General features: G+C 52.7%; 12 protein-coding genes across 12 annotated transcripts; 10 read left to right on the forward strand and 2 right to left on the reverse strand.

Annotated features, from left to right (window-relative positions):
* Positions 1 to 126: 126 nt before the first annotated feature.
* AFUA_2G07750 (haloacid dehalogenase, type II) lies at positions 127 to 924 on the forward strand (the record flags this gene model as incomplete). Its single annotated transcript, XM_750017.1, has 1 exon — positions 127 to 924. One exon carries the CDS (start codon positions 127 to 129, stop codon positions 922 to 924), a length of 798 nt encoding a protein of 265 aa, XP_755110.1.
* Positions 925 to 1,472: 548 nt separating this feature from the next.
* Positions 1,473 to 1,935, forward strand: AFUA_2G07760 (uncharacterized protein; the record flags this gene model as incomplete). Its single annotated transcript, XM_750018.1, has 3 exons — positions 1,473 to 1,529; positions 1,596 to 1,731; positions 1,901 to 1,935. The coding sequence occupies 3 exons, from the start codon at positions 1,473 to 1,475 to the stop codon at positions 1,933 to 1,935; spliced, it is 228 nt and encodes a 75-aa protein (XP_755111.1).
* A 4,127-nt stretch (positions 1,936 to 6,062) lies between these two features.
* Positions 6,063 to 6,863, forward strand: rasB (Ras small monomeric GTPase RasB; the record flags this gene model as incomplete). The annotated part of the gene is made up of 2 exons (XM_750019.1): positions 6,063 to 6,128; positions 6,210 to 6,863. The coding sequence occupies 2 exons, from the start codon at positions 6,063 to 6,065 to the stop codon at positions 6,861 to 6,863; spliced, it is 720 nt and encodes a 239-aa protein (XP_755112.1).
* Positions 6,864 to 8,387: 1,524 nt separating this feature from the next.
* AFUA_2G07780 (putative acyl-CoA synthetase) lies at positions 8,388 to 10,549 on the forward strand (the record flags this gene model as incomplete). Its single annotated transcript, XM_750020.1, has 3 exons — positions 8,388 to 8,760; positions 8,816 to 9,211; positions 9,261 to 10,549. The coding sequence occupies 3 exons, from the start codon at positions 8,388 to 8,390 to the stop codon at positions 10,547 to 10,549; spliced, it is 2,058 nt and encodes a 685-aa protein (XP_755113.1).
* A 381-nt stretch (positions 10,550 to 10,930) lies between these two features.
* Positions 10,931 to 11,832, forward strand: AFUA_2G07790 (uncharacterized protein; the record flags this gene model as incomplete). Its single annotated transcript, XM_077804112.1, has 4 exons — positions 10,931 to 11,213; positions 11,271 to 11,303; positions 11,442 to 11,680; positions 11,812 to 11,832. 4 exons carry the CDS (start codon positions 10,931 to 10,933, stop codon positions 11,830 to 11,832), a joined length of 576 nt encoding a protein of 191 aa, XP_077660275.1.
* Positions 10,973 to 11,584, reverse strand: AFUA_2G07800 (putative GPI anchored protein; the record flags this gene model as incomplete). Its single annotated transcript, XM_750021.2, has 3 exons — positions 10,973 to 11,204; positions 11,277 to 11,362; positions 11,432 to 11,584. The coding sequence occupies 3 exons, from the start codon at positions 11,582 to 11,584 to the stop codon at positions 10,973 to 10,975; spliced, it is 471 nt and encodes a 156-aa protein (XP_755114.2).
* A 1,427-nt stretch (positions 11,833 to 13,259) lies between the features above and the next one.
* AFUA_2G07810 (serine hydroxymethyltransferase) lies at positions 13,260 to 15,085 on the forward strand (the record flags this gene model as incomplete). The annotated part of the gene is made up of 5 exons (XM_750023.1): positions 13,260 to 13,445; positions 13,505 to 13,561; positions 13,615 to 13,708; positions 13,760 to 13,897; positions 13,947 to 15,085. The coding sequence occupies 5 exons, from the start codon at positions 13,260 to 13,262 to the stop codon at positions 15,083 to 15,085; spliced, it is 1,614 nt and encodes a 537-aa protein (XP_755116.1).
* Positions 15,086 to 15,541: 456 nt separating this feature from the next.
* AFUA_2G07820 (MOSC domain protein) lies at positions 15,542 to 16,785 on the forward strand (the record flags this gene model as incomplete). The annotated part of the gene is made up of 2 exons (XM_750024.1): positions 15,542 to 15,556; positions 15,589 to 16,785. 2 exons carry the CDS (start codon positions 15,542 to 15,544, stop codon positions 16,783 to 16,785), a joined length of 1,212 nt encoding a protein of 403 aa, XP_755117.1.
* A 281-nt stretch (positions 16,786 to 17,066) lies between these two features.
* Positions 17,067 to 17,900, reverse strand: AFUA_2G07830 (uncharacterized protein; the record flags this gene model as incomplete). The annotated part of the gene is made up of 1 exon (XM_750025.1): positions 17,067 to 17,900. One exon carries the CDS (start codon positions 17,898 to 17,900, stop codon positions 17,067 to 17,069), a length of 834 nt encoding a protein of 277 aa, XP_755118.1.
* A 245-nt stretch (positions 17,901 to 18,145) lies between these two features.
* Positions 18,146 to 18,898, forward strand: AFUA_2G07840 (CinA family protein; the record flags this gene model as incomplete). The annotated part of the gene is made up of 4 exons (XM_750026.1): positions 18,146 to 18,244; positions 18,331 to 18,405; positions 18,468 to 18,658; positions 18,742 to 18,898. 4 exons carry the CDS (start codon positions 18,146 to 18,148, stop codon positions 18,896 to 18,898), a joined length of 522 nt encoding a protein of 173 aa, XP_755119.1.
* Positions 18,899 to 19,090: 192 nt separating this feature from the next.
* AFUA_2G07860 (uncharacterized protein) lies at positions 19,091 to 19,541 on the forward strand (the record flags this gene model as incomplete). Its single annotated transcript, XM_750028.1, has 4 exons — positions 19,091 to 19,137; positions 19,177 to 19,206; positions 19,318 to 19,428; positions 19,493 to 19,541. The coding sequence occupies 4 exons, from the start codon at positions 19,091 to 19,093 to the stop codon at positions 19,539 to 19,541; spliced, it is 237 nt and encodes a 78-aa protein (XP_755121.1).
* A 212-nt stretch (positions 19,542 to 19,753) lies between these two features.
* Positions 19,754 to 21,737, forward strand: AFUA_2G07870 (putative Patatin-like serine hydrolase; the record flags this gene model as incomplete). The annotated part of the gene is made up of 3 exons (XM_750029.1): positions 19,754 to 19,820; positions 19,870 to 20,446; positions 20,504 to 21,737. The coding sequence occupies 3 exons, from the start codon at positions 19,754 to 19,756 to the stop codon at positions 21,735 to 21,737; spliced, it is 1,878 nt and encodes a 625-aa protein (XP_755122.1).
* Positions 21,738 to 22,016: the final 279 nt, after the last annotated feature.

Consider the following 22,016-nt stretch of genomic DNA (forward strand, 5'->3'; position numbering starts at 1 on the left):
CTCTCAAATCAACAAGAAATATCAACCATGTTGATCTTTCATAATATTTCCATACCGTATGGGATTCGATTGTCCCTGAATAACTGCCATAACCATCGAAATTCATGAACTACCAAGTCTTGACCAATGTCATCCCAACCTCTCCCCCGAGTCCTCTTCTTCGACGTCTTTGGCACCGTCGTCCAATGGCGCACCTCCGTCTCCGAAGCTCTCCGTGACGCAGCACAGAGCGCACTCCGAGACCCAGAGAAGAATCTCCCCGACGCCGTGCGCGCCAAAGCCTCGTCAATGACTCAATCGGACTGGCTTGACATAACCGAGGAATGGCGCGAGTCGTACTACCACTTCACCCGGAACTCCGATCTATCAAAGCCCTTCGTCTCCGTCGATGAGCACCACTACTCGTACCTCCTCAAGCTCCTTCAGGCCCACGGTCTCGAGACCCTGTTCACCGATGCTCAGAGATGGGATCTCGCGCTGAGCTGGCACCGGCTCGCCCCGTGGCCGGATAGCGTTCGCGGCCTGGAGCTCCTGAACCGCAAGTTCCGCACCTGCACCCTGTCCAACGGGAACGTGGCGCTGCTGCAGGATCTCTGTCGGCACGGCTCGCTGCCCTTCACAGAGGTGCTAAGCGCAGAGCACTTTGGGGCGTACAAGCCGTCGCCAAAGGTCTACGGCGGGGCTGCGGAGAGGTTCGGACTGGAGCCGGGAGAGTGTGCGCTTGTGGCGGCGCATCTGGGGGATCTGAAAGCTGCCAAAGCCTGTGGGTTCCAGACGGTTTATGTGGAGCGTCCGAAGGAGGAGACGTTGGACATGGAGCAGGCACGGGAGGAGGGATATGTGGATATCTGGATTGATGCAGGCTGCGACGGATTTGTTGAACTTGCCAGGCGGTTTAGCCTTGATATCGAGGCCAAGGCGTAGACTACAGTGATAGTGTATATAAACATTACGACTGATGACTATTCTATTGCATGTGGATGTTTGGTTGTAGCACACCAATTGGCGAACAGACTGAGACATACGATCATTCCGCATCTCTGTTAACCGTAAGAGGGTGGCAGCCTAGCCCTCAGCGGCCGGCAAGCTTAACTATATATAACTGCTGTATATGAGTGTCCATCAGGATGCTCTGCTGATGGCTGCGTTCCGACCAGAAAAGAGCCACGGCGGACAAGACATCCATATATGCCTTCGGCATTACCCTTACTGGCACCGAAGACAGCCCTGACTCTACAAACATGCTGATGATGACGGACAGTTTCGTCACAAGCCGTCGACATCCCGTTCGTCGGTTTCAAGCGACCCATCCTCGGAGTTTCCTCACGGAAAGACTACTACGTGCTATACCTGGGGTACTGCTGTCCCAGGGGAGGGGGTTCTTCTCCGGCCGGTTTTGGGACCACAAAGAGCGATCCCTTGCCAAAGCCTCCGCGAGGCCAACCAGCCGGCAGCAGATTTAACCCACACCTATGCGAGCCGACATCGATGCCATGAACGAGTGGGTGGACGGCAAGATGCACAAATGGGTGTACAACGCCGGGTACGCCACGTCGTAAGAGGCGTACCATGCGAACCTGTACCCGCTGTTCGAGGCGCTGGACCGCGTCAAGGGGCATCTGCATCTCGGACAGCTCGGTCACCAGCCGTATTTGCTCACACCACCGAGGTGGACGTTCGGTTGTACACTGACCACTGCTCGCTTCGATCTGGCATACTACCTGGCTTCAGGTGCAATCTCAGAATGATCTCGCATGACTATCCGTGTATTGATCGCTGGTACCGGCGGCTGTACTAAGACGAACGGGACAGACGCGGGGGCGTCCCAGAAGACGACTTTTTGAATCTGGTGAGCTCCTTTCCGCCCTAAAGAGTGCCATGCTGGCCAAGCCAGTATTAGATCCGGTATCTCAAGGCAGCCGGGAGAGAACTTAATGCGCCGTTGATCGTTCCCGCTTGGCCTGGGCCAGACCATACTTTTAGAAGAAAGCCATCGCAACTCGTAACAGGCGAGTTATGCATCAAAGGTGACATACTCCATCATAGTGACTTTAATAATGGATAATTCCCCCGCGGTTTCCGCGTTAATCGAGGATCAAGCACTGCATGCTGCGTCATCCGTAGTCGAGAAGCGTCGGAGGAGGCTTGTTCCAAGGACAGGAAGATAGACGTGGATAACCACGAGTCATTGATTGGCGTAAAATAACACTAGAAGCTGAACGAGGCCCTCTTGGTAAGGCAAAATATGGACGTTTGCTTTTTTTGCTCCTGCAGACTTGAACAGCACCTTATCCTGGCGTAGAATGCCCTTCCCATCGGGGACAAATTCTGATCGTTTGACCAGATCCAAATCACCTTCCAGTCAATCCATCCGGCCCCCAACCTGCGAGCTGCTTCATTTTATGCACTGCAACCCTGTCTAGCTACCACCTTATGTATCCAATTCCCCTCTTTTAAGCAGAAGGTACGGAGAAATCAGCGGCGGTCTAGATCCATCCAACCCAGTCCCAAGTACCCACTAGCCCCAAAGAGGCAGGGGAAACGGTCGATATCACCGGCCGAGGACGAACAACCATGGACGGAGCATTATTTAGTGCAATACTTGACACTTATCTTGGTTCTGATTTGACGCTGCATTCAGCACACTGCGTCGCTAGATATGCCAAGTTTTGCTAGGCACTCTGGTTGAGCGGGGCGTTCCGAACGGATGAATATTGGGATAGGCGAGGGTTCGGATCATCAAGTTCCAGCTGACAGGACAGACCAGCTGCACCGATCTTGGGCATAACTTGTCTCATTGTTTAATCTTGTAGTGAGTTGGTATAGAGTACAGATAAAGACATGATGGCTACTAGACCTATCGGTTTTTTCTGGAGAAATTCCGGAGAAATATCCCATGAGCTACTCCGAAACGGCAGTCGGAGGATGTCACATTTTGTGTGATGGATAAACCCAATGTGACGGCCCCCTGAACCTCTCCGTCGGCTACTCGGGCTCTGGATTGTAGTCACTTTAGTGCGCCTGGTTGATCCTTCCGAAATTCAGATGTTATCAATCAGCAGTAATATGATGCCATGATGACGGTGATATCCTACGTTCCTTTCTCTATATCCCGATGTATGGAATCAATCTACGAGCTCGGGATACTTTCAGGCTCAATTATCAACCAACAAGGTAAGATTGATATGTAAGCACTAGGTTGGACTGTGCAGTAGTACCGTCCACTGTGCAGTTTATCCACGTGGGAATGGGCCAGGGCCAGGGCAGTGGCAAAGAAGGAGCGAGAAGTATCTACAGACACAACCTCAAGTTTACACAGCGTGCAGTACTCGGAGCATTGAGTATCTTCGTGCTAATCGACTGAAACCCGGACAACAGTCAATCTTTTTCAAGACCTGCCGGGATATCTGACGTGAACTGTCTGAATGTCAAGTGCCCCTCCCCCTTAACCTGAATCCGCTCAGAGGCTAAAGTTCTAAATCTCTGACTATTCGTGAGCCAAGAACAAGGCCATTCTAGAAGACTGAGAATACTACCTTCCCCTAGTGTCGGCCGCAATGAGCATCGTTTTGAACTCCGCATTCAGGCACAAATCCCGCGATGACGTCCATGGACGCCGCATATTTCACCTTCTCTACCTTCATAATCAATGGCTCAGCGGTACTCCTTGTTGAGATCATGAAATGAGGCCAGTGTCTTGTAGGACTCGACGTGCTATCGCCCCACCTGGCTACACCCATGTTCTCAAGTTTACTGCCATACTGCAATACACTGCTAACTCTAAATGCAAATAGTATATTGCCAGCGGGGCACCGCGCTTAAGGAGTCCCAGGAATCAGGAAGATGGAATTTTAGCAAGTAGCCAGGGGGGCCGCGGAATGTTCGATTGCCTTCCCCGTTGATTAGTCTAGGGATGCAACTTGCGAGACTAGTTGTAGTAGCATTTTGATTGCCACTGCAGATTGCCCATTTGAGCTCCAGTCAACTCTTGGTGCGCTCCGTATTAGTACACAACCGGACATCTAAGTTCATGCATCGTCCTCCGGTGTATCAGTCGGAAGCGTACCGCTGGACCTCGTTGGAAGATGAAGCCTAAACCACCCGAATGGAGTCGATGCCAATTGCTGACTGGGTCTGGTGTGGGGTATTCTAGTGTGGCTACCCGCCCACTTGGTGTGTACCCGAAACCGTCCTCAGTCGAAAGTAGGCATGTTTTCTTGAAGATCTGAGACGAGGCTAAAACTGACAAAAACTTCGCTTTCAGGCTGTGATCAGAGACTCAGGGGGAGCCACAGGGCATTTCGAATAGCAAGTATCTCATTATGACGGGTATGGTGGTTGATATGTGTTGAACTTGTGGGCAATGCGCGCGCATTGCCTCGAACGCCAGGCCTGCTGGATCCCCCATCATTATCGTTTCGCTTAGATTTTAGAGAGTCAAAGCTGAGGATACCTCTATACTCACCTGAATCAGATCTGCATCACAGTACTTGAGCCTGGCGATAGCAGGACAATGCTCTGACATGCAACTCCCTGAAAATGATTTGGGTTATACGATATACCCGTTGTAGGCTTGTAGACGATACTTCAAGCATACAAGCGGAGACGCCACACAATTGCGTCTGTTTAACTCCAGTATGCGTGTTATGAGCGCCAGGGTATCAAATCTATCAACTGATTCAAGAGAGAAAAAACCTTCCTACGAAGTACCCCAGAGGTGCCTTTTTTTCTATTCGCCTTTGACTTCATTGATCGATCTATTGTCCTTATCTATTGCCGCGATATTATACCTACCCTTGTCAAACATTAATCCAACTCTCTTGCTAATACAACGCCATAGGTCTTCACTAACTACTCTGGGTAGGCGCTGGTTTAGCTACATTTGATTATGAGAGGGGGGAAAGAAAAACGTGCCTCAGTATTCCATAATAATTGTCTAGGTACAAAATCATAAATCACTATTGTTGTGATTTTTCTCCCTCCCCTTTCAATATATTATCATTATTTCTTCCCCTGTATCTATTCCTCCATCTAACTGTACTTTTTCATTTTCTTCTCCCCTTTCTTATAAGCATCTATCTTTTTGCTTCTCTATCCACCATCTCTCCCATCGCTGGCCAAGCCTTTTATCCTTGGTCCTCCCTGGCGTGGCCGCCTGATCGCCTGTGCAGCTTTCCCCCTCCCCCTCCCTACAAGATAAGCAGTATTTGTCGAAAAAAGAAAAAAAGGCAACAGTGAAAAGACATTCCACCTCATACCCCTTGTCCTCTCGCTACTCTCCGATTCTAAATTGGATCTGCTTCAACTCTGCTATTTTTGTGTGGCTGAACCCCCCAAAGAAAAAGGGACAACAGATAAATTGGCAGAACATCCCTCTTGTGTCACTACTCATCGGAAGTACTGGCGAACCCGCATTTTTGTCCTCTGCTAAGACTATCAAACACGCTGTGGCAGGGATAACTGCAGATACAGTTGTTGTTGTTGGCTGCTGCAACTCTCGGGTTTTCCGCTCGAGTCCAAATTTTTCAGTCTTGTACTTACTATCTTGCTCCTGATCCTGCGATCGACGAGCTTATACTGCGACCGGAGCTTCAGGGATTATTAATAGCCTTCGCTTTGAATTTCACTAATCATAAAGGCAAATTTCAGGACCCAAAGGTATGTCATGTCTCTCTTTCTCTTGCTTTTCGCTTCCGTGGGGCCTCGTGTTGTTCTGTGGACTGTGGGCTGCACATGTGCTTGGACGACCACAGAGCAACGGCGGTTCTTCCGGTGGCTAATAACCGCACTAACTTTACCACAATAGCCGTTCTTTTAAGTTCCTGCGCTGGACCCCCAGTCGTAGTCTCGCAACACTCCGTTATCCGCGTCCGTGCCCACCGTGGAGCACTCATAGCTTTCTCTTCTCTTCGCCCCTCTCCCCTTCCTCTTCCGCCTCGTACCCAATTTTCCTCTACTCTTTTTCCCATCTTTAATTTAAAAAAAAATATCACAATTCGATCAACCAATATTCTGTTTCTTTGGTGACCTACGGGTGCGATATAGTCGCCATGTCGGGGAAAATGACGTTGTACAAATTGGTGGTGTTGGGAGATGGTGGTGTTGGGAAGACCGCGCTCACGATTCAGGTTAGCCATCCAATTCCATCTTGAACGGTTGATGACACCGTTACTGAACTCTCGACTGAACTTTGTTTTCTCCCTGAGTAGCTTTGTTTGAATCACTTCGTCGAAACGTACGATCCGACTATTGAAGACTCGTACCGGAAGCAAGTCGTGATCGATCAACAGTCTTGCATGTTGGAAGTGCTGGACACCGCAGGCCAGGAGGAATACACAGCCCTGCGAGATCAGTGGATTCGCGACGGCGAAGGTTTCGTGCTTGTCTACAGCATCACATCACGCGCTTCGTTCACTCGCATACAAAAGTTCTACAACCAGATCAAGATGGTCAAGGAGTCAGCCCACTCCGGGTCGCCATCCGGAGCCAGCTATCTGGGATCGCCCATGAACGCGCCTTCGGGTCCGCCCCTCCCCGTCCCCGTGATGCTAGTCGGCAACAAGAGCGACAAAGCAGTGGAGCGAGCGGTCTCAGCGCAGGAAGGACAGGCCCTGGCGAAGGACTTGGGCTGCGAATTCGTCGAGGCGTCCGCCAAGAACTGCATCAACGTTGAGAAGGCCTTTTACGATGTCGTTCGCATGCTCCGACAGCAACGGCAACAGCAGCAGGGAGGACGAGCCCAAGATCGTCGACCGACTGGCTTGGGCCCTATGCGCGATCGGGACGCCGGTCCTGAATATCCAAAAACCTTCCGACCCGACCGTGCCAGACACCGAGGTGGCATCAAGTGCGTCATCCTGTGAGGAACACATTAGCATTCGCATCCCACCTCTTTTCACTTTCGTCCACTCCAAGCGTCCACGAACATCCATGTGAGCCTGCTCCATGGCAATCTCTTCTATCTGTTTATATTGGCTGCATGAATGTCTTACCGGTCTCTGGACTATAGACTGGGCGGTCATTTCTCGTCCCTTTCCTCCGTTACATTTCCCTCGCCTCTCTTCTACGCTACTTGTGATGGATACGCACATACAGTTTTATGGAGATACTTGATGTATGCTCCAAGTTCCTTGGTACCTCTGGAGTGTCGCCTTTGGAAACAGATTCTTTTTCCGCTATCTGGAAGAGGCTGGAATCTCAGAAGCATCGGAGATTAAAGACCCTTCCCTTCTTTCGCGCACCCTGGATGGCCGCTTGCAGTTGCTCGGTTCGAGCCTCGGGATGTGGTTCATTCCAGCCACCTGGACCCATGACCAATCTTCTGTGTGGCTGGAGTCTTAAGATGTGAATATCAGAGGAGAGTCTTTAATTCAGACAGGTGTGGAGGAAGCAAGGAAAGTGACCGACGACCGGATCGGAGGGAAGAAGATGTATGGTTGTTTTCGCTGAAGCAGTCGACCGTTTAGCAGGCATTTCGATATGATACCCTACGGCTGAGCTTTGAGTTGTTACTTTTTTCTTTTTCTTTTTCTTTTTTTGTTTCTGATGCATTACTTGCGAATATAAAGAACAAAAAGTTCATTGACACAGATAGACCTAAAAATAAAGACACATATTATTCAGTTCTATCAGTATAAGAGCGAACCCGGTTCTTGCGAGTCCTGTATGATTAATGTCGAAGTGGCGAAGAATACAGAGTTCAATGTCGGGAGATGCTGCATAGCCACCCGCTAGGGATCCTTCTTGAAACCTGACCGATCTAGTGGACAGTAGGGAAGCTTCATCTGGATCCTCTTTAACAGGCGTCCTTCTTTAACAGACATACATACCATTCCGGAAGTTGAACGGACCATCCGTGCGGGGAAAGCTTCAAATTATCCTCGGCTTCATCCACCCTGTCCAGGGCGTAGTATCACCCACTTCCCCACAACTTCACTTCATCCACTTATTGATTGTCGAATCAAATCTCCATCATTAATGGTTCAAATTCCATAGAGGATGGAGCGATGAGCCCCCTTGCGGAGTTCATGTCGCTGTCTGCTTCTCTGATTGCCGAGTCTAAACGAAATCTAAATGAATCCCGGCATGGACGGTTTCACTCTTCTCTAGGTTAACTTGCAGCTCGCCTGCAGCATCATCGTGCTTGAGTTCGGCTAGTTTCGTTCTGCTTCCTTTCCTCCGTGATCCTTTTTCTGCAGTTCTGCTATCCAACTACTCCTCGGGTTTGGTTAGGCTTTAGAATACTGCGGCGTGCATTTATACTTTGGATTCGTCACATCGTAGAAGTCATCCCATCCCATACGCACTTTTCCCCTTCTCGCTGCACTGTTTCTTGCTTATCGGATCGCGAATTATCATTCCCACGTTTAAACAAAAAGAAAGGGAGAATGTCTACCCAACAAACAGTCCACGCTCAGTCCCTGCACTCCCCCGAAAGTTTTTGGTCGTATCACGCGACCAAGCTGCACTGGCACAAGAAGCCATCACAAACGCTTGTCCGACGCCCCAAGACCCTACCAAGCGGGGTCACGCACGAGCACTGGTCCTGGTTCCCCGACGGCGAGATCTCCACGACGTACAACTGTGTGGATCGGCATGTGGCGGCCGGCCGCGGAGAGAATGTAGCGATTATCTGGGACTCGCCAGTGACGGGCGTCAAGGAGAAGTATACGTACAGCCAATTGCTCGATGAAGTGGAGGTGCTAGCTGGGGTGTTGAGAGAGGAAGGTGTGAGGAAGGGAGATGTGGTGATCATCTACAGTATGTATCTCAGCTCGGGACCCGGCACATAGATTGAGCTGATAACCACGAACAGTGCCTATGATTCCCGCGGCGCTGATTGCAGCGCTAGCCATCACCCGGCTGGGGGCTATTCATTCCGCCGTGTTTGGCGGTTTCGCGGCCAAGTCGCTTGCGCAGCGGATTGAGGCCGCGAAGCCGCGGGTGATCATGACGGCCTCATGCGGGATTGAAGGGTCCAAGGGACCCGTGTCATATCGGCCGCTGGTCGAGGGCGCTATTGCAGCGAGCAGCTTCAAGCCGTCCAAGACGATTATCTGGCAGCGGGACCAGCTGCGGTGGAACAATCCGGACAAGATGGGCGGGCAGCGCAACTGGCAGCGGCTGGTCAAGAGCGCTCGGATGCGCGGCGTCAAGGCGGGCCCGGTGCCGGTCAAGAGCACAGATGGGCTGTATATCATCTACACCAGCGGTATGCGTGCTGATTCTGGGGTAATTTAACGATGCTGATGTGTGGGTAGGGACAACTGGATTACCGAAAGGAGTCTTCCGAGAAGCAGGGGGCCACGCAGTCGGACTCCATTTGTCCATCAAGTATCTGTTTGACATCCACGGGCCAGGGGATGTGATGTTCTGCGCCTCGGATATCGGCTGGGTGGTCGGTCACTCGTATATTCTGTATGCACCGTTGCTGGTGGGTGCCACGACGGTCCTGTTCGAAGGAAAACCAGTGGGGACACCCGACGCAGGCACTTTCTGGCGCATTGTCGAGGAGCACAAAGTCAAGGTGCTCTCCACGGCACCGACGGCCATTCGGGCAATCCGCAAAGACGATCCGGACAACAAGTATTTCCTGCAGGTTGCACGCCGCGGGGGACTGAGGCACCTGAAAGCTCTGTTTCTTGCTGGCGAGAGAAGCGAACCGAGCATCGTCCAGATGTTTCAAGAGCTCCTGACCCAGCATGCGGCGCCGGGGGCAATGGTGATTGATAACTGGTGGTCGTCCGAGTCCGGATCCCCCATATCTGGATTAGCGCTGAACAGCGCAGCAGGCCTGGTGGACCAGTGGCAACCGAATCAGGATTCCAAACCGCTAGCCGTGCGACCCGGATCTGCCGGGCTGCCAATGCCCGGGTTTGACGTGCGTGTTGTCGACGATGAAGGCCGGGAGGTGCCGCGCGGAACAATGGGGAACATAGTCATGGCGATGCCCCTGGCGCCGACGGCATTTACCAGTTTATTCAAAGACGACGAGCGCTTCTACAGGGGATATGTCAAACGGTTCAACGGCCGATGGGTCGACACCGGCGACGCAGGCATGATCGACGAGGACGGGTACATCCACATTATGTCGCGGTCTGACGACATCATCAATGTGGCCGCGCACCGGTTCAGCACGGGGGCCATCGAGCAAGCCATCCTGTCGCACCCCGACATTGGCGAGGCCAGCGTGGTAGGCATGCCGGACCCGCTGAAGGGCCATCTCCCCTTTGCGTTTATCCAGCCGCGGGGATCAGGACCACTTCCCGCCCGTCCCAGCGCGGAGCTCTTTCATGCTGTGAACCAGCTGGTGCGCGAGCAGATCGGGGCCATCGCTTCGCTGGGCGGGATCATCCAGGGGCGGGGAATGATCCCGAAGACGCGCAGCGGCAAGACGCTGCGACGGGTGCTGCGCGAGTTGGTGGAAAATGGGGTGCGGGGGGAGTTTGATGCTCCTGTGAACGTCCCGCCAACGGTGGAGGATGCAGAAGTGGTGGAGGTTGCGCGGGAGAGGGTCCGAGAATACTTTGCCGCCAAGGCGAGGCTATAACATTGTCACGACTTCCGACTGTCGATACGACGATATGACCATGTAAACCAAAAGGTAACTCCATGCTTTAAATAAAACCAGGTATCGATCGTATAGAACAATTCAATAATCTTGAAGTCAAAAGAGAAGAAGAAAAAAAAAGGGCGGGGTACTAGTAATAGTAGAAGGCTAGTGGTATCTCGCATTCATTGCCCGGGGTAGAGACGAACGAAAGCGCAACCCTGTACTAAAGGTATATATATTGAGTTCAAATTCAAATCCGAATCTGAGTCCGAATCCGATTCATTCTCATGAAAATGTCGACTCAGCTCTCAGACAACCAAACCAAACAGCTCAATTCAATCAATGAAAAATCACAACCCCCCTATACAGCCGACCTAAATGCCCCTCTCATCAAGAGCTCAGGGGTCCACCAACAGCTACCTACAGCAGGTAAGCAGCCAGGGCAAAAACACCGGCCAGACCCGCGCCCGCACCGACGGCAGCGCGCGAGGCGGCACCGGTCGCCAGGGGAGTGACGGGGGTGCTGGCGGCGGGGGGGACGCTGGTGGTCTCGGGGCTTGCACCGGAGGGGATGACAGGCTTGGAAGTCGGGACGACGACGATGGAGCTGCTGGAGGGGGTGGGGGTGTAAATGACGGGGGTGGAAGAGGGGCTACTGGTTGTCAGTATCATCATCTTCAACCATTCTGGCGACTCATCGAGAAGACAGTGAGACAAGACATACCACTTGTTGCACTTGGTGATGGTAGAGGTGATCAGGGGCCGGGAGATGGAGTAGGTCACGCCGTCGGAGACGGTGATGGAGGGAGCCTGCAGAGGAGGGATTAGCATGTTTCAATTTTTTATGTATCTTTTCGGTTATATATAACAAAGACGTACAGCGCTGGAGGAAGCCTCAGGAACGGAGGTGGCCGAGGGGCAGTAGGTGCTGTACTCAGTGACCACAACGGTGCTGTATTCCTCATCGGCAACGGCGTTGGAGGCGACGGCGCCCACGGCAAGGGTAGCCAGAACAGTAGCGAAGAAACGCATTTTGATGAATATATTGAGATTGATATGGTAAGGTTGGTAGATAAAGAGCGACTAGGATATAAATCCACGCAAATATCTGTCAAAAGAATGTACTCGGTATAACACCGGGGTAGTTGGAGAGAGCGAGTGAAGCAAAGCAGTTGGCGTAGAAAAGAGAGAAAAGAAGGAAAGGAAGTCTGGAGGGAGGATAGGCCGACCCTGAAGTATTCAGCCTAGAATTAACCTAGGAAATCAGGCCCAGGATCTAGTTCAGACTTCAGGAGATTAAACATCCAAAATCACTCAATAAGGAGTGCAGGAGACGCAGCCACGCTGGCAGTCTAGTACAGACCGAGTTAACGTGGTGGACGGCCCTAATGTTAGTCTACAGGACTAGTCTCTCTTCCAGTGCGTGGATTTTATCATTTGCAGAAGAATTGTCCGAAGAGTAGACCAGAGAAACAGTAGATACACGCACTTTGCTGTGTGCACTCAGATCTCCACGTTTGTGGACCTGAAATACCCCTGAACCGGTCAAACGATGCCTCAATCGTGCCGCTGTTCGCATGCCTGTTTGAGGAGTTGCGATTCCATCTCTGGGGTTCAGAAGGGGCCGAGACTCTTTAGTCTAATCGTCCCTGCTTTGAGTCCTGACTCTTGAGAGGCATCTGCGTCTCATACTCTGAAAATACAGAGTAGACACTCCATCGATCATGGTTCCTCACGTTGCGGAGTCCTGACTGTGCCAACCTCCTACTGCCGCCCCGAGAATCATTTCCCAGAAGAGCAGTCTACTCCTTTCCTCGCCTAGGCTTGTCGCTCTCAAGCTCCATTGGATCTCAAGGAATTAGAGCTCTCGTGATTTTTCCAATTTCAAGTGCAGCTTATTGAAGTTAGAGTACCTGCTCCTTACAGAGCCACGTAGTACTCGATATACAGAGTAGGCAAGGTGCCTTCTTCTTCCTGCCTCAGATTTTCGTGTTGCATGTTGTAGAGTTCCACGAGACCGGGAAGTCTCACCCTCGCACAAACCTCGTCTTGCTTGGGTCATCTTCCACATTACGTATATTCTGGTTCATACGGGACCTGTTGGGGAACACAACTGAATTCATTCATTCTATCTCGATATGACTGCTCACATAGGCCTCGAAAACACATCATGAATGCCCAACTCATCGAGTCATCCCAGCTGTGCACACAGATCCAATCAGACGGTTCATTGCCCCTCATGGATGGTGAATGGGCGCGGGACATATCAGCATCGCCCGGGAAAAGCCAGCCAGAAGCCGTCTCTTCCACGAGAACTGAAGAAGCCGTAGACGCCATCTCTTCATCTTGGATTTAGTTGTGTGATGAAGAGAAAAAGAGGGAAAGGAGAGAAGAAAGGCGCGAGGATGCCGGCGGAGATAAAAACAGTTACGGTGCTGTAAGCGAGTCCTCGGAGTGGAACATCCTCTTCCGCGCGCCATCAGCCAATCGGGTTGCTTGGTCCCAGAACGGCTTAGCAGCTGACAGCTTTCCGCGGGCAACGGAGCCGCCCGTATCAAGCACTAACCCGTTGTCCGATGGATTGAGAGATAACCATCGGGCGTGCCATTGTTATATCACCCCGTTTTTCCTGACATTTCTTCCCTGGACTCTTGAACACTGTCTGTCATTGATTCAATCGGACGATAGGCTGACACCTTGTTCAACAATGTCTCTGAGTCGTTGCGGACGACAGGCCTTGCGCCTCATCCCGCGGTCTGGAAGCTCTTCTAGAGCTACCACTGTTATCACCACCGCCCGCCATCCGGGCTTCCAGCTTCAGACTCCCACTGCTGCATCCAGGAATGTGCAATGGCGGAGCGTATCGTCGTCCAGCCGCGATGGCCAGCAACATGTGCGCTCTATCTCTCTGGCTTGATCTCAGGACATGGTACTGATGTCATATTCGTGCAGTTGCTCTCCGCATCCCTCGAGGAGCAAGATCCCACTGTCTACAACATTCTGCAAAAGGTGCATTGACCTCTCGGGCATCAACTGAATAGATTTCACTCATACTAGTGCAGGAGAAAAAACGCCAAAAGCATTTCATCAACCTCATCCCCTCCGAGAACTTTACGTCACAAGCCGTTCTCGATGCGCTGGGAAGTGTGATGCAAAGTCAGTCCGTTGCAGTCGGTTCCACACAAGGGTGAGACTAACTGGCCGCAGACAAATATTCCGAAGGGTATCCCGGTGCGAGATACTATGGAGGGAACGAGTTCATCGACGAGTCCGAGAGACTGTGCCAGCAGCGTGCCCTCGAGACGTTTCGACTCGACCCCGAGGAATGGGGTGTCAACGTACAGGGTAAGTTTCTAGTTAATTTACTTTTGATATAGCGGCCTAACTCCTATAGCTCTCTCCGGTTCTCCCGCTAACCTGTATGCCATCTCCGCCGTCCTCAACACACATGACCGTCTGATGGGCCTGGATCTGCCCCATGGTGGCCACCTGTCACACGGTTACCAAACGCCCACCAAGAAGATCTCTTTCATCTCCAAGTACTTCGAGACCCTGCCTTACCGCTTGGATGAATCCACCGGCCTCATTGACTACGATGGAGCGGAGAAGCTGGCTCTGCTCTACCGACCCAAGCTGATCATCGCTGGGACTTCGGCCTACAGCCGGCTTATCGATTACCCCCGCATGCGCCAGATCGCTGATGCTGCTGGTGCGTACTTGTTGAGCGATATGGCCCACATTTCGGGCTTAGTAGCCGCCGGTGTGCTGCCGTCGCCCTTCCCCCACTCCGACATTGTGACAACCACAACCCACAAGTCTTTGCGCGGTCCTCGCGGTGCCATGATCTTCTACCGCAAGGGCGTCCGCCGGACAGACAAGAAGGGCAACAAGGAGATGTACGACCTCGAGAATCTCATCAACGCGTCGGTTTTCCCTGGTCACCAGGGTGGTCCTCACAACCACACCATCACCGCGCTGTCCGTCGCCTTGAAGCAGGCCCAAACGCCTGAATTCAAGGCCTACCAGGAGACCGTTTTGGCCAATGCCAAGGCGCTGTCGGAACGGCTGGGTGGCCCAATCAACAATGGCGGTCTCGGCTACAACATCGTGTCGGGCGGCACCGACAACCACCTGGTCCTTGTCGACCTGAAGAATCGCGGCGTCGATGGTGCCCGTGTCGAGCGTGTCCTTGAACTCTGTGGTGTCGCCAGCAACAAGAACACTGTCCCTGGCGACCAGTCCGCCCTGAAGCCCGGCGGCCTGCGTCTGGGAACTCCCGCCATGACCACTCGTGGCTTCCAGCCTGAGGACTTCCGTCGTGTCGCTGACATTGTCGACCGGGCCGTGATCATCACCCAGAAACTGGACAAGGCGGCCAAGGAGAGTGCTGCCGCCAAGGGAGTCAAGAACCCCAACACTGTCAAGGCCTTCCTCGACTACGTGGGCGAGGGTGACGAGATCTCCGAGATTGTGCTGCTGAGAAAGGAGGTGGAAGACTGGGTGGGCACTTTCAGCCTTCCGTGGGATGATTAAAAAGTATACATTGCCGCTATTTAATGAAAAGATGATGTTTTGAGGGCTTCTTTTGGCGGGTTAGCTGTTCAACATGACCAAGATGTCTGCTTATGATGCATTCATGTATGCTTGTACAATTCAACACAATATCGATCGGCGACTAGCACCGTTTATTCCTTCTTGTCGATAATATTTGCTGTATTGGCGGTGTGATTGCTGTAGATAAGGTGGAATGCGTCTATCTGCGCCCGATCAACAACAACATTTGGCCATCCCCGCATCCGATAGGTCGGCGTAACTTCTCCGCATTAAGTTGGAGAATGCGGGTGAGGCTGTTTATTTGTATACTTCAACGACCACACAGTCATTTCAGACCCAAGGATCGTAGTATCTTGCAACTCAGACACAGACAACGTTGGCATTGCTAGTACTGACCTATTTTCTTCAGCTGAATAGCAACGTACACGAGCAGACATGCACATCAGCCAGGTAGGCGGACTCCCTTGCTTGCAAAGAAACAGGAAACTCATATCTCAGTCCAGCTCTACACATACCCCATCAAATCCCTCCGCGGTGTGTCCCTATCGGAAGCAACTCTCACTCGGACAGGATTCCAATATGATCGCCGCTTCATGCTCCTCAAGGTCATCCCCGACCAGAATGGCGCCTACACCCTCAAGAACATGCACGTCCCCCATTTTCCCGAAATGGCTCTCTTTACAACGGACATCATCTACCCAGATGAAGAGAAAGGTATACCGGGCCGGATCATCGTGATGTACCACCCACCAGCGGACGATCGTGTCGACGACCAAGACAAAGCCACGAAAACGCTAACGATCCCCTTGCAACCCGACATACGAGGCCTGCGACAATTGAGCATCGAGATGCACCAGAGCCCGACGACGGGGTACGACATGGGCGATCCGTATAACGCATGGTTCAGCGAGCGGTTCGGGTACGGCGTCGTACTGGCCTACCTGGGCCCGCATTCGCGGCGTGTCCTGGGGAGTTTCGCGCCGGGGAAGAGTCCCGCCCACGCGGTGGACAAGCCGGTGGTTTCGACGCGCTCACTTGTTGGGCTGGCGGTCTTGACGCTCGTGCTGAATGGTGTGCGTGTTTCGGCTTCGGCTTCGGGGGCGGTGCAGCTCACAAGTGACGAGCTGCGGAAGCATTGGCCGGGTGTTGCTGCAACGGTTGTCGCGGGGTTGCTGTCGTGGATATTATTGCGGGGGTTGTCGGCGGGCCAAGACGACGAGTCGATTACGTTTGCGGATACGGCGCCGTATCTGCTTACGTCTGAGACGTCCGTTGATGAGCTGTCTGCGCGCTTTGAGGGCGGCGAGCGCATGGACGTGACCAAGTTTCGACCGAATATTGTTGTTTCGGGGGCAGCGACTCCCTTTGAAGAGGACTTTTGGGCTGAGTTGAGAGTTAGACAAGGCGGTCGTGCGGCGAGGTTGCTGCTCACGGCGAATTGTGTACGGTGCCAGAGTATTAATGTTGACTATGCGACTGGGAAGATGGGAAAGGGGGAGACGGGCAGTGCTCTGAAGAAGTTGATGAAGGATCGGAGGGTGGATAAGGGGGCCAAGTATAGTCCTGTCTTTGGGAGGTATGTGTTCTTGGATCCTGGCTCGGACAAGGCGATGATTCAAGTGGGAGATGAGGTGGACGTCCTGAGGACGATGGACGAGAGGACGGTTTACGGTCAGTAGTCTACTCCTTGATTTACACCTTCAAAGCTGACAGATTGACCTCTAAGATTGGCCGGGTCTGGGGAATTGACAAATTGGATGAGGTTGGCCAGCTATCGGTCTGATGGACGTATGATGTTTTCATAGAAATCTACATCCTTCAATTACCGTGACCCATGAACATAATGCCTTGACCCCTGAGATTGTTCCTTGCACAGGTGGTCTTGACAAGTTTGCAGGAAGAGTTCAATAGTGAGAGGCCGCATTGCTTCATATTTGGTTCGGACTCGCAAGATGTACTGCTATCTTCGGCCGGTGAGTTTCCTCACAAACGCGCCTCTCTTGTCTGTCGGCTGCCACCAGTCTTCGATATCATGCATACAGATCAGGAGCAGCTGGGCCTGATCGATAAATTTCTGGCACGACTTGATGTTATGCATCTGGCTGCAGAGCTTGTCCAATCCATCATACAGTGCTTCAAATCTCCTGTGCAGATGCTCCAATCGATTCAAATCCCCACCCAACCCCGGACATCCACTCCCAGTGCTGCTCTCCCCGTCCTGCGACGGCCAGCGGGCATAGTAAACTTGCCACAGATCATGCTTCACCCGCCTGGCATAATCCCGATATCCGACACGCGCAGCACGGTCCAGCTGTGTGTGGGAGGCGTTCTTCTGGTTGGCGCTCTGCTCCTGCTCCTTGCCCTTGCGCTTCTTCTTCTTCTTCTTCTTCCGCCAGCGGGAGACATACTGCTGAGGAAGCGCCCATCCCGACCTCTGCGGCTTCAGAGCGGGGATGACATCGATCTCCTCCGACGCATCGAGTTTGCATTTCCAGAGCTCGTTTAGCACAGCTGGCGAGGCATACGACCGGATGGCTGTGGTTTCTTCTCCGAAGGTGCTGAGGATCTTTGCGAAGAAGTTCACCGCTTCGTACAGTGTATCGACTAGCCGGCTCGAGGCGGGCCGGAAGGGGATGCATGATTCCACTGGGTTTACGACAGGTGTGGGAGACCTGTAAATGAGATGGAAGCCGCTGGCTTGGAGTTCCGGGTCTGGTTCTCGATGGGAATATAGCGACTCTTGACTTTGGGTTTGTGGGGTGTTGGGCACGAGACAGCGCGGGTGCGATTGCATGTTGACGTTTTGCGAGATTCTAGAGAGAGATGATAGAATGATACTGGTAGAGATTACTATAACTTTGCCATGCACTATATATATATCCAGGACTTGATGCCATCCAATGACGCCAAGACCAATGCACCTCGTCGTCATCACTCATCAGCCTCATCATTGCGAGACCTTCTGTAGAACAAACAACCATCAACAAAGCCTCTGTCTTTAATCCTGTCTCATCTACGATCTCATTTTCTTTCAGCAAAATGACACATGAATTCCCCCCTGCCTCCCTCCGCCCTCTAATCAAAGAGGTGGTTGATCTCCTCAAATCTCGGGGGGAAACCATCTCCGTGGCCGAAACAGTATGCTCTCCCCCCCTTTCACCATGTCTGTCTCAAATACAAGACAAACGCAATGCATCTGATACGTCTCATCTAATACTGGACAGGCAGCCGGAGGCATCATCTCCGCATGTCTACTTTCCCGTGCGGGAGCATCCTCAATCTACAAGGGTGGGGTAACCGTACGCCATTCTCCCATCCTTTCCATCCTCTTCTCTTCTTTCTAGGACCACTAACAAACCAGCTCTACACCCTGGAATCGCGCATCGCCTTCGCCGGCTGGACCCAGTCGCATATCGACAGCTACCAAGGTCCCACGCCAGATATCGTCGCCGGGCTCGCGCAGCACGTCCGCAATACCCTGCAGCCGACGTATACCGTTGCCGAGAGCGGGACAGCGGGGCCGACGGGTGGTGCGACGCGGAATCGGACTCCGTGAGTTCTTCCTTCGCTTCGCGTCTTGCCAATATCACCTCGGACGTGAAATGCATACTGTGATGCTAATGGTCGACTGGCAGAGGGTACGTTGCGTTAGCGGTGTCAACTCCGCAGGGGACGTTCACTCGCGAGGTGGAAACGGGGTGCGGCACTGATCGGGAGCGGAACATGGTTGTCTTTGCGGAGGAGGCATTGAAGCTTGTGAGGGATGTGATGTTGGGGAAGGCGAGTTTGTAATTTGCCATCCAGCATTAGGAGGTAACGTTGGTATCCGTGCTTCAGATTGTTTATGGGGCATACTCCTGTGGGGTACCTCTCTCTGCTTTAGTTTCAATCCATTGCCACAAGTGGCGGCCATTGAGACGCAGAACTGTTCGATATTTGACTATTTGATTTATTCCCTCTATTGATAAAGGGCTACCTCTCTAAATGCTACCTTCTATGGGTGCCCAATTCGAATTCCCAGGATATACTCCGTAGTTATTTGACTTTTGACACTATTACATAGAGCACAGCCTCAATGACGCAGTGCACAGCCACACCAGGTCAGATTGTTGATTCCCGTCCGCACGCCAATGTGAATAATACATGGCACAATACTCCGTAGAAAGATATGGATAAGTCAATCAGAAGATTAGAATAAAGACCGAATTAAGAGATTTCCTGACCAGAAAACATTCTGACTGGCTGGGACTCAGTCAGCTGGCGCTGTTGGGCTTCTCCATGGTCCTTCGGGAGTTGAGATTGGGAATCATCATCATTACTCTGTAGATTCCTCTTCATCCATTTCACTCCAGGTCATTAATGTCATCTTTTGATGATATAAACTAGAAATATTGCTGCCTACCGAAGAATCTGCATCGAATCTTCCATCCGCTGATTCTCACGCATCTTGCTGTTCCATTCGTCCTTGACTCGACCGATCAGGCGCCCACCATATCCCACCTGCGCCTGTCATCCCCACCCTCAAATTCTATTTTTGTTTTGTTCTATTCCCGCGACCGATAACCATCCAAGGATCACAAATCCGATCCGACATTGGTGTGATTGTCTCCTAGGGAATCCGACTTTGCGTCGGCGTCAAACGGCGCCATGGACTCTGTGACGTTACGTCGCAAAGACACGACCAAGGGCCCTCCGCTGAGGGTTCTGTCGTTAGGTACGGAGCACTCCATCACATGAACGCGGATCAAAACTGACCGAAGTAGATGGAGGAGGCGTTCGAGGATACTCGATGCTCATCATTCTCCAGGAACTCATGTACCGCATCTACGTCGAGACTGAAGGCAAACCCCCGCGCCGAGACCAGATCCCCAAGCCCTGCGACCACTTCGACCTCATCGTTGGCACCGGCACGGGCGGCCTCATCGCCCTCATGCTGGGTCGGCTACGTCTCGACCTGGAAACCTGCAAGGAAGTCTATGTACGCATGACCCGGCGCGTTTTCGAAACCGACAAGACCATCGCCGGCATCCCCTACCGGTCGACCTTGTTCAAGGCGTCGAAATTGGAAGAGGCGATCCGGGAATGTGTGCGGGAACATACGGTATTCGAGGCCGAGGGGAATGATATGCCCAATGCCAGTTCGCGCAACTCCATTGCCAGCGCGCCCTACAGTCCCGCCGCGATTCCGCAGCGCTCCGTGAGTAGAGGCAGTTTCAGCACGTCTGGCGCTTCGCATCCCTCGACGCCGATCAGTCAGCGGCATTCCGCTATCATCAACGGGCTACGGTGGGGGAACCCGGATGCTCTGCTCTACGATAATCGGGAAAATCGGACAAAGACGTAAGTCTACACCCCGTCGGGGGAAGTCTTGTCTTAGATCGTACTGACTGGTTTTAGTGCCGTGACGGCGTTGTACAAAGGCACCCCCCGCAACGGATCCGCGGTGCTGCTGCGATCATACGACTCGCGTAAAGAGCCTCCCCCCGAATTCAACTGCACTATCTGGCAAGCCGGCCGCGCCACGTCGGCGACAGGTCTGGCGTTTAAGCCGATTCAAATCGGACAGCATGTGTTTATCGATGAGGGTGCAGGGACATATAATCCGGCGCCGCAGGTCCTGGATGAAGCGGCTGTCAACGAGTGGCCTGGGCGGGAAATCGGGGTGTTTATCAGCGTGGGTACGGGCAAGCGTCCGCCGGGCACCAACAGTCGGCAGCATGAGTGGTGGGAAGATTTTTTTGGGGATGCTCTCGGCACATTTGCCGAGGCGCGACGACGACTGATCGCCAAGATCGAGGGTTGCGAGGAGATTCATCAGGAGATGCTTCGCACTCACCTGGCCAAGCGCGGGGTGAACAAGGACAACTACTACCGGCTGAATGTCGAGGTTGGCGTGGGTGAGTTTGGCATGAACGAGTGGAACCGACTGGCCGACATCAGCACCAATACGCGACGCTACCTGTCCAAGCCCGAAGTCAAGAAAAGCATCATGGATGCCGGGGTCAAGTTCGCAAAGATCGAGCGCATGCACCGGCGACTGGCTGCGCATGCGGCCGCAGGATATGATCCCTCTACCGAGCCGACGGAAGATCCGCCATTCTCGCCTCACAGCTACACTTCGCAAGGATCGGTATTTTCCGTTCCGCCACCATCCAACCCCATGGCGGTGGAATTGCCCGCGGAGCTCCCTGGTGACTTTGCGCCCATCATGACACATCAGCCTCCGTCGAGCGGCTTGCGGGTTCCGTCCCCTCCGGCTGAGGACGCGCTACCGCTGCATCCGACCCCGCAGGATGGCGTCTATCCTTCGCCAGGACGAGTTTCCAGCAGTAGCTTCAGTTACACTCACAGCGATGGGAGTCGGCCGGGCTCGCAGCAACAAATGGCGTCGCCTCGGCTGAGCGTGGAGCAGGTGCAGGTGCAGGCGCCGGAGAGCAACATACCACCTCCAGTGCCGCCAAAGACCCCGATTCCGTACCCTGATAATGCGAATGAGGCGCTGATGCCGATGCCCTTGATGGTGCATCATGGTCGGAATGGGTCTACTGGGAAGGTCCGGCCCCCTTATCCCGTTGATGAGCCTCCTCCCGCGGTAAACAAACAGCGGAAACCCAGTTATCATGTGCGATGATTGATTCTTTTCATGTATAGGGATAGTATAGTATGGCTTGGCTTGAGGCGTTACACCGTTCATTGTTTCATTTGGGGGATATCGCATTGGCCCATGGTTTATGATGTATTTACTACTGGTGGATACCCAAGAGAAGACAAGTAGTAGTTAATGATTGATTTTGATCTTCCTGCATTGCTGTTTGTAATCGATGGACTTTGCATTCATTCCCCAGTCCTATTTTTATCACACTTAGAGCCATGGTCGGTCGATAAATATCAGAGACAACAACCATGGATC

Source organism: Aspergillus fumigatus, chromosome 2 (genome assembly GCF_000002655.1).
Source record: "Aspergillus fumigatus Af293 chromosome 2, whole genome shotgun sequence".
In the NCBI taxonomy this organism is placed as follows: domain Eukaryota; kingdom Fungi; phylum Ascomycota; class Eurotiomycetes; order Eurotiales; family Aspergillaceae; genus Aspergillus; species Aspergillus fumigatus.